The sequence below is a fragment of the Malaclemys terrapin genome, chromosome 15 (genome assembly GCF_027887155.1).
Source record: "Malaclemys terrapin pileata isolate rMalTer1 chromosome 15, rMalTer1.hap1, whole genome shotgun sequence".
NCBI classification, from domain to species: Eukaryota; Metazoa; Chordata; order Testudines; family Emydidae; genus Malaclemys; species Malaclemys terrapin.
In genome coordinates, this window is record NC_071519.1 from 14,609,224 (window position 1) to 14,622,831 (window position 13,608).

General features: G+C 68.8%; 2 protein-coding genes across 2 annotated transcripts in view; one reads left to right on the plus strand and one right to left on the minus strand.

The window, feature by feature from the left end:
- Nucleotides 1–956: 956 nt before the first annotated feature.
- On the minus strand, nucleotides 957–5,544 carry RCN3 (reticulocalbin 3). The gene is made up of 7 exons (XM_054005330.1): nucleotides 5,466–5,544; nucleotides 4,155–4,390; nucleotides 3,563–3,756; nucleotides 2,510–2,682; nucleotides 2,040–2,100; nucleotides 1,727–1,926; nucleotides 957–1,640 (listed from the first exon to the last, which is right to left on the minus strand). The coding sequence occupies exons 2-7, from the start codon at nucleotides 4,370–4,372 to the stop codon at nucleotides 1,533–1,535; spliced, it is 954 nt and encodes a 317-aa protein (XP_053861305.1). The 5' UTR covers nucleotides 4,373–4,390; nucleotides 5,466–5,544; the 3' UTR covers nucleotides 957–1,532.
- LOC128823372 (protein Wnt-9b-like) overlaps nucleotides 5,509–13,608 on the plus strand; it is a 55,218-nt gene continuing 47,118 nt past the window's right edge. The window contains exon 1 of the mRNA XM_054005617.1: nucleotides 5,509–5,589. Coding sequence (XP_053861592.1) covers nucleotides 5,509–5,589 — 81 coding nt within the window. The remainder of the gene's footprint in view (nucleotides 5,590–13,608) is intronic.

Below are 13,608 nucleotides of genomic sequence, written 5' to 3' on the forward strand. Positions count from 1 at the left end.
TCCGGCCCTGCTCGACGTCGGTCATTAACTAGCCATGGCCTAAGCCGCCCCGGCCAGGAGCTCTGCGCGTGCAGTGGCCCAGAATCCCCCAGGAGTAGGTCACCCCCAGGGCCGGGACGCTGGGACGCTGCCGGCTGCTCGGTACTTCGCCAGCTCCCAAGTTTGCCCCTTTCTAAAGACGGGCACCACGTTGGCCCCCCCCGGGACCCTCTTGTCATCCGTTATCACCCCCCGTGGCTCTGAGGTTTCTTGCAGCACCCGGCCCCGCTGACTTGAATTCATTCCGATTGGTCAGAAGATCTCGGTCGGGCGGCTTGTCCCGATCTGCGTCCCGTCCCCTTTCTGGCCTGGGGTAACGTCGCTGGGGGCCGGTCCTGGTATTTTTGGGGAGAAGGTGGGAGTGAAGCCGGCAGGGAGCAGCGCCGCCTTCCCGTCGTCTTCCCCATTCCCAGCTCGGCCCCCCAGAGCCAGTGCAGGCCGCAGAGCAAAGCCGGCCGCAGAGCAAAGCCACCCGCAGCCCACAGCTCCCACCCACACCAGCTCCCGGGGGCACAGCCTGGCTCTGCAGCCCACAGCCCTCTGCCCCGCCCCGGGGACCCACCGCGCCTGGCCGAGGCCCTGGGGAGAACCCGCCCGCAGGATCAAAATGGGCGGGGGGGGGGCCTCAAAAGGGGTATTTGCCCCCTGGCAGGGCGGGACTGTTTGAGACAGGAGCCACCCCCATGTGCTTTGGGCCAGAAAGGCCCTGGGCCCCCTCTCCATCCTAGGGCCACCCCCCTAAGCCAGCCAATCCCTGCCCCTCCAGAGGGAAAAGGGCCAGATGGGAGCTGGTGCATGCCCCCCCATGAGGAAAGGCCCTGCCCCCCCCCAACACAGCACACCCAGCCTGGCAGAGGTGGGGGGGACCCTGTTTATTGCAGCGTGTGCGTGTACAGCTCTGAGACCCCCCCCCCCCCAGCAGCCCCGATCCCCCCCATCCCTGCACCCGCTGCCCACTCGCTGGCAACTAATGCCTGCTGCAGGGGGGGGGGGTGGGGGAGCCGCTCCTGTGCCCGGCCACAGCGGCCATTTTGCTAGTGCCCCCCACTCCGCCCGTGAGGGGCGAGGCCTAGAAACCTTGGTCACTGGGGGGGGTGGGGATTTGTGTGTGTCCATCAGCCCCCCCCGTATTAATACTGTTGCTTTTTACAGTGCAGGTGGGGGGGGGAGGGGTCTATTCTGCCAGCAGTCCACAGGTAAACCGAGGCACAGGGAAGGGAATGGCTCTCCCTGGGCACGCGGAGCTGGGGATGGAACCCAGGAGTGCTGCCCTTCCTCCGCTCTAACCCCAGAGTGGTGCGGGGGGTGGGTGGCGGAAAACTCAGGAGTCCTGGCTCCCAGCCCCTCGCCCCCAGCCTCTAGTCCGTGCCCTACCACACGTCAGAGTAAATGTCACATCTCCAAATCCATATAGCCCCCCAATAAATAAGTCCCCTCCCCCCAGGGTCCTTGCAGTGGCGTTGTGGGGGGCAGGGGGGCCCGGGCCCCCCTGGTCACAGCTCGTCGTGTTTGCGGGTCAGATCCTCCCCGTAGTTGGTGGCTTGGCTGCCCACGAACATGTTCCAGTTGTCGAGGATCTCCTGCTTCGTCAGCCGCTCGTCCTGGGGGGGCAGAGCCGGTTACAGTGTGGGGGGGTCCTGGCTCCCCCCTCCACCTCTGGTGAGCCCCGCCCTCTCCCGCCACTCACCTTGTCCTTGTCGGACTCGAAGAGCAGGTGCTTGGCCTCCACCTCGGGGTGGTCGTAGTCCTGGGGCAAAATCCAGTGGCCGATCTCGGCCCGGTCCAGCCGCCCGTCCCGGTCCAGGTCCCGGAAATCCAGGAACTGCTGCCGCTCGCTCTGCACCCAGTCGGGCTCCGGCTCGCCGCTCTCGGGGGTGTACATGTCGCCTGGAGGGGGGGGTGTGTGTGGAGAGACTCAGGGCCTGGAACCCCTTCCCAGGCCAAGCTCCCGCTGTCTCCAACCCTCCCCCCAGGGACCCCCCCCCGGCCTCCCCACTCACCGATGTACTCGTCCACCTGCACGTAGCCGTCCCCGTTCTTGTCAATGTCTTCAATCGTTTCCTGGGGGGGCAGGAATTAGGTGCTGAGCATCATGGGAACAGCTGTGGGAACACTGACCCCCCCCTTCTCCCAGCCTCAGCTTCCCTGGGGCTGAGGGGTTCCTGGCTGCAGCCAGGAATTGGGGGATGGGGGGGTGCAGTGAATGCATCCATGGGAACCCAGGAGTCCTGGCTCCCAGTCTTCCCTGCTCTAACCACTAGATCCCCCCCCTCCCCTCCCAGAGCTGGGGAGAGAACCCAGGAGTCCTGGCTCCCAGCCCCCCCCTGCTCTAACCCACCAGACCCCACTCCCCTCCCAGAGCCGGGGAGAGAACCCAGGAGTCCTGGCTCCCAGCCCCCCCAGCTCTAACCACTAGACCCCACTCCCCTCCCAGAGCCAGGGAGAGAACCCAGGCGTCCGGGCCCCTCACCGTGACGACGATGTCCTTCATGTAGTCGAACTCCTCGGGGTGCAGGAAGGCGGTGAACTCCTCCCGCGTAGCGACCATGTCTCCGTCCCGGTCGGCCGCCCTGAAGCGCCGCTCGTCCCGCGCCAGCATCTTGCGGTAGGACTGTTTGTCCTCCAGGTCACCAAACTCCTCCCCTGGGGGCGTGGAGCTGTGAGCCCCCAGCCTGGGGATGGAACCCAGGAGTCCTGGCTCCCAGCCCAGCCCCCGCCCCAGTTCTGTTGCCTTCAGAACTCCCCCATCAGGCAGGTTATTCCCACGATAGCCACACGGTGGCGACATTGACACCACCCAGCTGCTCAGGGGAGTTTGGGGGGTCCCTCTCTCAGGGCTGCCCTATTCTGCCCCATAGCAGGGCCTTGCCCCCTCCATACTGCCTCTCCCATCCCAGATGGGGCCTGACCCACCCCCAGCATAACAGCCTGCTCACCCCCCTGATTTCCCCCCCCACTGTCACCCTGACCCCTCAGTAGCTCCCCCTCCCTATGGCCGGGCATCTCACCTTCCAGGCAGCAGCCCCCATGTCCCTCCCAGAGCCAGGGAGAGAACTCAGGAGTCCTGGCTCCCAGCCCCCCCTGCTCTGACTCATCAGCCTCCTCTCCCCTCCCAGAGCCAGGGAGAGAACCCAGGAGTCCTGGCTCCTAGCACCCCCCCTGCTCTAACCAGTGGACCCCACTCCCCTCCCAGAGCCAGGGAGAGAACCCAGGAGTCCTGGCTCCTAGCACCCCCCCTACTCTAACCACCAGCCCCCACTCCCCTCCCAGGGCCAGGGAGAGAACCCACGAGTCCTGGCTCCCAGTCCCCCTACTCTAACCACCAGCCCCCACTCCCCTCCCAGAGCCAGGGAGAGAACCCAGGAGTCCTGGCTCCCAACCCCCCTGCTCTAACCACCAGCCCCCACTCCCCTCCCAGGGCCAGGGAGAGAACCCGGGGAGCTGTGGCGGGCAGGGTCTCGCGTGGCCGGAGCAGGACCCTCGTGGGGGGCTGGCGCTGGTGCAGGCCCCCGGCCCCCCTCACCCTCGTAGTAGCCGTAGGTGGCGTTCTTGAACTCGGGCCAGGCGATGCGCCCGTCGCCGTCCCGGTCGTAGTCCGGCCAGTTCTTCTGCACGTTCTCGAAGATGTACCGGTTCTGGGTGTGCTTGATCCAGTCCTTCAGCTCGGCCTGGGTCACGAAGCCGTCCCGGTCCCGGTCGATCCGATCCACGATCTTCCTGCCGGGGGGGGGTACGTCAGGGGGCGCTGGACGCCTGGGTCCCACCCCCAGCCCCTCTACAGAGAATGGACGGACGGGTCCCACAAACAGGGAGAGAATCCAGGAGTCCTGGGTTCTCTCCCAGCTCTGGGAGGGGTGTGGGGTGCAGTGGTTAGAGCCGGGGGTTGGGAGCAGGACTCCTGGGTTCTCTCCCCGGGTCTGGGAGGGGAGTGGGGGCTGGTGGTTAGAGCTGGGGGGGGCTGGGAGCCAGGACTCCTGGGTTCTCTCCCTGGCTCTGGGAGGGCAGTGGGGTCTAGTAGTTAGAGCTGGGGGGCGGGGCTGGGAGCCAGGACACCTGGGTTCTCTCCCACCTCTGGGAGGCGGGTGGGACCCGGACTCCGGGGTTCTCTGGCTCACCCCAGGCGCTCCCGGCTCTCCTCGGGCGTGAGCTGGTCGAAGGTCTTGGCTTGCTCCTTGCCCAGGAAGGCCTCGTGGTCGTACTGGAAGCCCTGGCGGTCGTCGTGCGGGTGGTCGCTCAGCTCCTGCCCGTGGTGCACCCGGTCCCGCTTCTCGGGGGGCGGCTTGGCCAGCGCCAGGCCCAGACACAGCACCAGCAGCCCCCGGCCCCACAGCATCCTCGTCCCGCCGCAACCCTGGGGGGCAGGAGGGGGCTGGGTCTGCGCTGGCCGTGGGGCCCCCCCGCCACGTGCCCTAGCGCCAGTCTGGCACCCGCAGCGCCCTCCTGCCCCAGTTCCCACCAGCCTGCCCCACAGTCCCCCGCACTGACGCCTGCCCCACAGAATCTCGACACCCTGCCCCACAGCCCCTCCCCCACTGACGCCTGCCCCCACTTCCCACCAGTCTGCCCCATAGAACCCCACTGACTCCTGCCCCACAGCCCCTCGCCACCCTGCCCCATAGCTCACCTACTTGGGGGGCAGAGGGTGCCTGGGGGGAAAATCCTCTTGTGGGGGATCAAGAGGCTGGGACTCCATTGACACGGGGGGTATGCCAGCCCCCTGCTACCCGCAGGGGGTCCCCCAGGACCCAGCCCCCCCACACCTCACTCACCCACAGGGGCGTCCCCAGGACCCAGCCCCCCCACACCTCACCCACCCGCAGGGGCGTCCCCAGGACCCAGCCCCCCCACACCTCGCCCAGCTGCAGGGGGTCCCCCAGGACCCAGCCCCCCCCCACCTCACTCACCCACAGGGGCGTCCCCAGGACCCAGCCCCCCCACACCTCACCCACCCGCAGGGGCGTCCCCAGGACCCAGCCCCCCCACACCTCGCCCAGCTGCAGGGGGTCCCCGGGACCCAGCCCCCCCACACCTCGCCCACCCGCAGTGGGTCCCCGGGACCCAGCCCCCCCACACCTCGCCCACCTGCAGGGGGTCCCCGGGACCCAGCCCCCCCCGTACCTCGCCCACCCGCAGGGGCGTCCCCGGGACCCAGCCCCCCCGTACCTCGCCCACCCGCAGGGGGTCCCCCAGACTCGCCCCCCCACACCTCGCCCACCCGCAGGGGGTCCCCGGGACCCAGCCCCCCCGTACCTCGCCCACCCGCAGGGGGTCCCCGGGACCCAGCCCCCCCCACACCTCGCCCACCCGCAGGGGGTCCCCGGGACCCAGCCCCCCCGTACCTCGCCCACCCGCAGGGGGTCCCCCAGACTCGCCCCCCCACACCCCGCCCACCCGCAGGGGGTCCCCCAGACTCGCCCCCCCCATACCTCGCCCAGCTCCGCAACGCGCCGCGCCCGGCTCCCGTCTTCGATGGGGGGACCCGGCTCCCCCCAACCCTTGAAACTCCGCCCCCACGGAGCCACGCCCCCGGCCCGGGGCGGCCAATCGGAGGTCGGTATCGCCAAGGGGACGGGGCCAGGCCGCTCGCTGATTGGCTGCCCGGCGCCACGTTGACACAAAGTATCTCCTGCAAGTTTTACTCCTGGCCCGGGAAAAGGGGGACACGTGTGGGGAGGGGTCGGGATCGGAGGGAATGGGGGGGCAGGGCTGGGGGGGGGGCTGTGGGAATGGGGGGCAGGGATGGAGTTCTGTGGGGATGGGGGCAGGGCTGGGGGTTTGGGGTCTGTGGGAATAGGGGGTGGGGATGGGGGTTGGGGGAATAGGGGGCAGGGATGGGGGTCTGTGGGATGGGGGTTTGGGGTCTGGGGGAATAGGGGGAATAGGGGGCACGGATGGGGGTCTGTGAGGATAGGGGTTTGGGGTCTGGGGGAATAGGGGGCAGGGATGGGGATCTGTGGGGATGGGGGGCAGGGATGGGGGTCTGTGGGGATGGGGGTTTGGGGTCTGGGGGAATAGGGGGCAGGGCTGGGGATATGTGGGGATGGGGGGCAGGGATGGGGGTCTGTGGGGATGGGGGTTTGGGGCCTGGGGGAATAGGGGCCAGGGATGGGGGTCTGTGGGAATGGGAGGCAGGGATGGGGTTTGAGCTGTGGGGGGCAGGGGATATACCAGGTCTGGAGGGCAGCACTTAGGGGACCAGGGACCTGTGGGGAGGACAAGGCCGGGGGGTTGGGATCGGGGCGGCTGTGGGGGGCAGGGGAATGGGGCTTATGGGTTCTGACCCAAGCTGACCAGGATTCATACAGCTTCCCTATGGCATCCCATGGGCCCATCCACACCCCCCAGCTCCCTCCCCGTCCATCACCAGCCGCCCGCCGGCCGTGGGGCCCCCGCGGCTGGGATCCTGGTGCTGAACCGGGAAGGGGGCAGCTGAGCGAAAGGGGGGGGGCTCGACCCCCATCTCTCGGGGCCTACGTGGGGCAGGAATGTTTCCCCCTGGGCCCTGGCAAGGGACGGTGGGGCCCGGGCCGAGGGCTGGACAGGTTCACACAGGATCCATGGGGCAGGGAGGGGAACGAGGCAGGGGGCAGCCTGGGAACAGCCTCGGGGAGGCTCCCATCCATGGGCCAGACCCCCAGGGGTCCTGTTCTTCCGCCAGGGTCAGCCCCACGGCTGCCCCCCGCCAGCGACAGGCCCCCGAGAGAGCCCTGTACCCCCCGGGGGGCAGCCCGCCCCCCCCCTGTGCCGCCCAGCCGGCGGGACGGACGGGCGCTCCTTGGGCAGCAGAGCGAGGAGTTACCCCCTGGCCCGCTCTGGTGGCCCAATCCCCCACCCCTCCCTCTGTCCGTCTGTCCGTCCATCCATCCCCTCCACCCCTCCCTCTGTCTCTGTCTGCCCACCCCTCCCCCTGTCTGTCCATCCAACCCCCCACCCCTCCCTCTGTCCGTCTGTCCGTCCATCCATCCCCTCCACCCCTCCCTCTGTCCGTCTGTCCGTCCATCCATCCCCTCCACCCCTCCCTCTGTCTCTGTCTGCCCACCCCTCCCCCTGTCTGTCCATCCAACCCCCCACCCCTCCCTCTGTCCGTCTGTCCGTCCATCCATCCCCCACCCCTCCCTCTGTCTCTGTCTGCCCACCCCTCCCCCTGTCTGTCCATCCAACCCCCCACCCCTCCCTCTGTCCGTCTGTCCGTCCATCCATCCCCTCCACCCCTCCCTCTGTCTCTGTCTGCCCACCCCTCCCTCTGTCCGTCTGTCCGTCCATCCATCCCCCACCCCTCCTCTGTCAGTCCATCCGCCCGCCCCTCCCTCTGTCTGTCAGCCCCCCCACCGCCCCCGCTTGTCTCTGGGTTGTGCGGAATGTTTCTCCCTTCGCCCGCCAGGGGGCAGCACCGCCCCAGCTTCCCTGTCCCAGCTGGTGACGTGCCGCGTGTGGGGGCTGGGGCGTGGCTGGGGGGTCGGGCTTTGGGGCAGCTGTGGGGCGGGAGGCAGGAGGGGAGCTGGGCCCCTGACCCCCCCCGGGACCCACTGTCCATGTGGGGCCCAGAGCCCCCAGGATCAGGGCTGTGCGCAAAGGGGAAACTGAGGCAGGCTGCCTTAGCTCCATGGGCCCAAAGTGTCAAAGGTGGGAACAGGCCCCGGACACTCTGTTAAACAAGGTTCAGGGTTTGGTATCCAGAGACCTCGGCCCACTGCCCGTCGACAACCAGGGAGAGAACCCCGGAGTTCGGGCACCTCCCCCACCCCGTCCTGCTCTAACCACTGGGCCCCCCCCCCATGCCAGAGCAGGAGAGAACCCCGGAGTCCGGATCCAAAGGTCCCACCCCTGAGTCATTAGACCCCACGTACTCTGGGCAGGTGCTAACGAATCTCTGCAAGATATCAGTGCCCTGACCCGCAGCCGGTGCCCCCTCACTCCCGACCCACAGCCCCCGCTCGCCCGGCCCTGCCCCCCCCGCTCTGCCGGTGCCCCTCACTCCCAACCCGCAGCCCCTGCTAGCCTGGCCCTGCTCCGCCCCAGCCCTGCCGGTGCACCTCACTCCCGACCCGCAGCCCCTGCTAGCCCGGCCCAGGGTTCCCCCCAGCTCTGCCGGTGCCCCTCACTCCCAACCCGCAGCCCCTGCTAGCCTGGCCCTGCCCCGCCCCAGCCCTGCCGGTGCCCCTCACTCCCGACCCCGCAGCCCCTGCTAGCCCAGCCCAGGGTTCCCTCGCCCCCGTGTGTCTGCATGACACGGATTCCAGGCTCCCAGCTTGGAGGCTTCTCCCCATCTGGCTGGTCCTGGCCCATGGGGGGGGGCACCAGCTGTTCTACTTCTGCCCAGCCCTCCCCAGGAGGCTTGGAGAGGAGCCAGAGGATCCGTGTCCCCTGAGGCCTGTATGTCATTTACTGCCTGGGGCGTGGGATGGGTACAGCCCCGAGCTATGGGGCAGGGAGCCCAGGGCTGGGGGGGCAGGGGCTGCGGGTTGGGAGTGGGGGGCACCGGCCGGGCTGGGGAGCTGCGGGACGGGAGTGAGGGGCACCGGCAGGGCTGGGGGGCTGCGGGTCGGGAGTGGGGGGCACCGGCCGGGCTGGGGAGCTGCGGGACGGGAGTGAGGGGCACCGGCAGGGCTGGGAGGCTGTGGGTCGGGAGTGGGAGGCACCGGCCGGGCTGTGGGGCTGTGGGTTGGGAGTGAGGGGCACTGGCGGGGCTGGGGGGCTGCGGGTTGGGAGTGGGGGGCACCGGCCGGGCTGTGGGGCTGTGGGTTGGGAGTGGGGGGCACCGGCCAGGCTGGGGGGCTGTGGGTTGGGAGTGGGGGGCACCGGCAGGCTCTCCCCTAATGGCAGATGATGCTGCAGGAGGCCAGCTCAAACCCCCCCCCCCCCCCCCGCACGCCGCACTGACTGAGCAGAGGCCAAACACGAGGTGGCGTCAGGCGACCCCCCCCCCGCCCCCTTCTCCCGAATGTGTCACTTCGATGCGAGGCGGTCGAGCGGCCCGGCCCGATCCAGAGCGTCGGAGCGGAGCTGCCCCCCCCCCCGTCATCCGGGATCCCAGGGGCGCCCGCCACAGAGTCACAGCCCAGACACCCCTGCCCCTCCCCCCGGCCCGGCCGGTGCCCCTCACTCCCGACCCGCAGCCTCCCAGCCCGGCCGGTGCCCCCACTCCCGACCCGCAGCCCCCCAGCCCCGCCGGTACCCCTCACTCCCGACCCGCAGCCCCCCAGCCCGGCCGGTGCCCCTCCCTTCGACCCGCAGCCCCCCAAGCCCAACCGGTGCCCCCCACTCCCGACCCGCAGCCCTGTCCCTTGGCCACTTGTATTTCTTGATGCCCAGATTTGTCCCAGCTCTGCTATGGGTCAAGTTGGGGGGGGGGGGAGAACCAAAGAGGAATAGAACCCAGGCGTCCGGGTTTGTGAACTGCTCCCCTCAGAGCTGTCTGGGGGTTGGGTTTCCCTGCTCTGTAAATCAGGGAGCTTCCCCCCCCCCCGAATCTGGGCCATGGGGGGGGGGGTGGATCCGCAGGGGCTGCTGGGAAAATGGGGGGTGTCCAGGCTGGCGAGGGGAGGGGGGTTAAACCGACACCCCCCCGGGCGCTTTGCACAGCGGCTCGGCAGCCACAATTAGCCAGATCAGGCTGCTGTCAGGACTCGGTGCTAATCGGATCCGATGGGGCCGGGGTGGGGGCTGCGGGGGGCTCGGGGGAGGCCCCAGTGCTGAGGGGAGGGGCTCCCGGGTGCAAGATGGAGGGGGGTCCCTGACAGGTCAGGGTTCAAGAAGGGGGGTATCTGGGCCCCTCCAAGCCCTGTGCCTTTCGTGGGGAGGATGTGAGCAGACGGGTAGGCCGAGGGCGAACCCAGGCGTCCGGGTGGTGCTTTAGGGGGTTCCCTGTGGCAGGGGGCGGGGATTATTGGCTTTGTCCCCATAGCAGGAGCTGCTCCATCTGGACCCGGATGTGGCGGCTGGCTGGGGAGGGGGAATTACGGACCCAAACATGCCCCCCCCGTCCCCCCGCTGTCCCCCTGCTCTGTCCCATCCTCCGCCCTGGCCCGGTCCCTGGCCCGGTGGATGGATGGGCTCTGACAGAGCCCCACATCCCCCGTGTCCCCCCCACACTGCGAACCCCCCCCCCAGTCCCACACCACTCGCTCGCTTTGCATTTTTAATTGACATTGTCTCAGCTACATGGATTTGTACTTAACCTCCTGCCCCCTGGGCCGCCCCCCAGCTTCCCCCAGCGCCGCCCCCCCAGCTCCCCGGCCTCCCCCAGCTCCGCCCCCCAGCTCCGCAGCCTCCTCTAGCACTGCCCCCCACAGCCCCCCTCCCCTGCCTCCCCCCCCACAGCACCGCTGCCCCAGCTCCCCACAGCTGTGGGGTGTCGGCGCTCAGAGAGCTGGGGGATGTGGGGCAGAGCTGGAGGGGGTCACAGAGGCGTGCGTTCGGGCTGCCCCATTTCTGGGGGACAAAGGTGGGGGCTGTGGGATTTCAGGGGGGTTCTTGGGGGGGGGCTGCCCATGGGGGGAGGGGATGTCACTTACCCCCTTTTCTAGCCTAGGATGGAGGGGCTCTGAGAGTGAGGTTTGGGGACTGCAGGGGGCTGGAGGGAGGCTGGGCTGGGAGGGCTGGCAGAGGGGGGAGGACAGAGCTGGGGGGGACTGGCAGAGGGGGGAGGAGGCTGCCAGGCGGGGGGAGGATGGGGGGCTGCCAGGCAGGATCTGGTGTCAGACACGCGAGATGGGGCTCTGGGCTACGAAGAATCGGAGCGCGGCCGGCGCTGCCCAGCTGGGCGGGGGGGGGGGGGCGTGAGGAGGGGAAATGGGGGGGGGCTGGAGCAGTGGCGGTGCTGGGGATGGTACAGGATGAAGGAGATGGGGGTGCTGGGGAAGATGGGGGGGCATTGTGGGGGGGAGGGAGTCACAGAGGGGGCGGGTTTGGGGAGCCTCAGGCTGCCCCCCACAGCTCCCAACGGAGCTATGGGGCCGGGGGGGGCGAGGGAGGGGGGCTGGGGCTGGTCCAACCCACTTGGTATCAGCAATGACCCCCCCCCCCCAGTGACACAGGGGAATCCACCAGCCCCCCCCCCAACCCACTAGACCCCACTCCCCTCCCAGAGCCGGGGAGAGAACCCAGGAGTCCTGGCTCCCAGCCCCCCCCCCAACCCACTAGACCCCACTCCCCTCCCAGAGCCGGGGAGAGAACCCAGGAGTCCTGGCTCCCAGCCCCCCCCAACCCACTAGACCCCACTCCCCTCCCAGATCCGGGGAGAGAACCCAGGAGTCCTGGCTCCCAGCCCCCCCAGTAGACCCCACTCCGCTCCCAGGTGCTGTTCCATGGGGCTCCAGCCCAGGAAAGAGGAGATGGGGGGGTATGTGTGTTGGGGGGGGAGTTTGTGCCGGTGCCCCTCACTCCCGACCTGCATCCCCGGGTCTGCCCAGCCCTGTCCCCACACCCCCCCACGGCTCCTTCCCCGCCACCCTGCCCCCCCCCATGGGCCTAGGGGGCTGGGCAGGCTCCCTCCAATCACGTATGGAGGGCCCTGCCTCCTGGAGGGGGGACTTGGGGGCCCAAGGGCAGTGGGGCTAGGAGGAGACACCCCCCACTCCCCTCTGCTCCCCCCCACGCCCTGTGCCGCCCCCCCCCCCCGTGTCCCCAGCCCTGAGTGGCTCTGGGGGACCTTTTCAAGCACTGGAGCGTGGGCTGACTGTCCAGGACTGCTCCCCCCTCCCCCCCTCCCCCGGCCCACCCCAGCGCCCCCCGCTCCTCCCCGACCCCCCCAACCCATTGGAGGGAATTAAGTTCAAAGCTGACACTGCGACTTAGCACAAATGTCACCACACGGCGGCCTGGGCCCCCCTGCCCCCCCCCCGCCTCCCCCCAGCGCCTGGGACTTCATTTATTTCTCTACGACGCCCGCTTGGCAGCAGAGCTGGCACGGAGCTGGGCAGAGATAGGGGTGCGTAGCGGGGAACTGGGGGGCTCAGAGATAGGGGTGCGCAGGGGGCAGAGATAGGGGTGCGTAGTGGGGAACTGGGGGGCTCAGAGATAGGGGTGCGAAGGGGGCAGAGATAGGGGTGCGTAGTGGGGAACTGGGGGGCTCAGAGATAGGGGTGCGCAGGGGGCAGAGATAGGGGTGCGTAGTGGGGAACTGGGGGGCTCAGAGTAGGGGTGTGCAGGGGGCAGAGATAGGGGTGCGTAGCAGGGCACTGGGGGGCTCAGAGATGGGGTGTGGAGCTGGTACAATGGGGGTCTAGATGCTGCCCATGACGGGACACCGACTTTGTCCAGGATCGTAGCCGAGGTATGTGGGGGCGAGTGCACCTGGGGGTCCTGGGACGGGCACATTGGGGAGTGTGGGGGGTTGTGGTGCCGAGGTTAGGGGGGGTCGTGGTGCTGAGGTTAGGGGGGCAGCAGAGGGTGGGGGGGTTGTGGTGCCGAGGTTAGGGGGAGGCAGAGGGGGGATCGTGGTGCCGAGGTTAGGGGGGCAGCAGGGGGGTGTTGTGGTGCTGAAGTTGGGGGGCAGCAGAGCGGGGTGGGGTTGTGGCACTGAAGAATGGGGGGGTATCAGAGAGGCAGGGGGGTGATAGAGGAATCGGGGGGCTCCCAGAGCCAGGACAATGGGGGAGTGTCCCTAGTGCCGCATCCCCCAAAATCCCCAGGGATTCCTTTCTGGGGGTCCCTGCCCTCCCCGCGGACCTTTCCCGTCTCCCCCCCCCCCGTTAGTGCAGTTACATCCATAACGATGTGGCTGCCCCCCAGGACAGGGCAGGGGGCGGGGGGGGATTTTCCATCCTCCCACAACCTCTGAATTTTCTTCCCATGTTTACTTTGCAGGTGGTGGACGGCGCTCGCTGCTTTAGTACCCCCAGGCCAACCTGGGACTGCCACCGACCCGATCCCGCACTGACCCGATCCCACTGGTACCGATCTGATTCCACCAGCACCGACCCGATCCCGGCACTGACCCGATCCCACTGGTACCGATCTGATCCCACTGGCACCGACCCGATCCCACCGGCACTGACTCGATTCCACTGGCACCGACCCAATCCTGGTACCGACCCGATCCCACCGGCACCGACCCGATCCCGGCACCGACCCAGTTCTGGCACCGACCCGATCCCACCAGTACAGACCTGATCCTCCCGGCATCGACTTGATTCCATCGACCCGATCCCACCAGCACTGACTCGATTCCACCAGCACTGACTTGATCCTGGTACCAACCCAATCCCCGGCACCGACCCGATCCACCGGCACCGACCCGATCCCACCGGCACTGACTCGATTCACCAGCACCGACTCGATCCTGGTACCAACCCAATCCCGGCACTGACCCAATCCCACCGGCACCGACCCGATCCATACCGGCACTGACTCGATTCACTGGCACCGACCCAATCCTGGTACCGACCCGATCCCACCGGCACCGACACCGGTTCCGGCACCGACCTGATCCCACCAGTACAGACCTGATCCTCCCGGCACCGACCCGATACCACCGGCACCGACTCGACTTCATCGAACCCGATCCCACAGGCACCGACCCGATCCCGGCACCGACCCCAATCCCGGCACTGACCCGGGTTCCGGCAA

Bases quoted from the DNA above. Each gene is read 5' to 3' on its own strand.
- RCN3 (XM_054005330.1), bottom strand. From the start codon at position 4,372: ATGCTGTGGGGCCGGGGGCTGCTGGTGCTGTGTCTGGGCCTGGCGCTG. The intron at 3,757-4,154 runs GTGAGCCAGAGA...CCCCCCCGGCAG, and splicing joins GAGAGCCGGGAGCGCCTGGG to GAAGATCGTGGATCGGATCG. The intron at 1,641-1,726 runs GTGAGTGGCGGG...CTGCCCCCCCAG, and splicing joins TCGAGTCCGACAAGGACAAG to GACGAGCGGCTGACGAAGCA.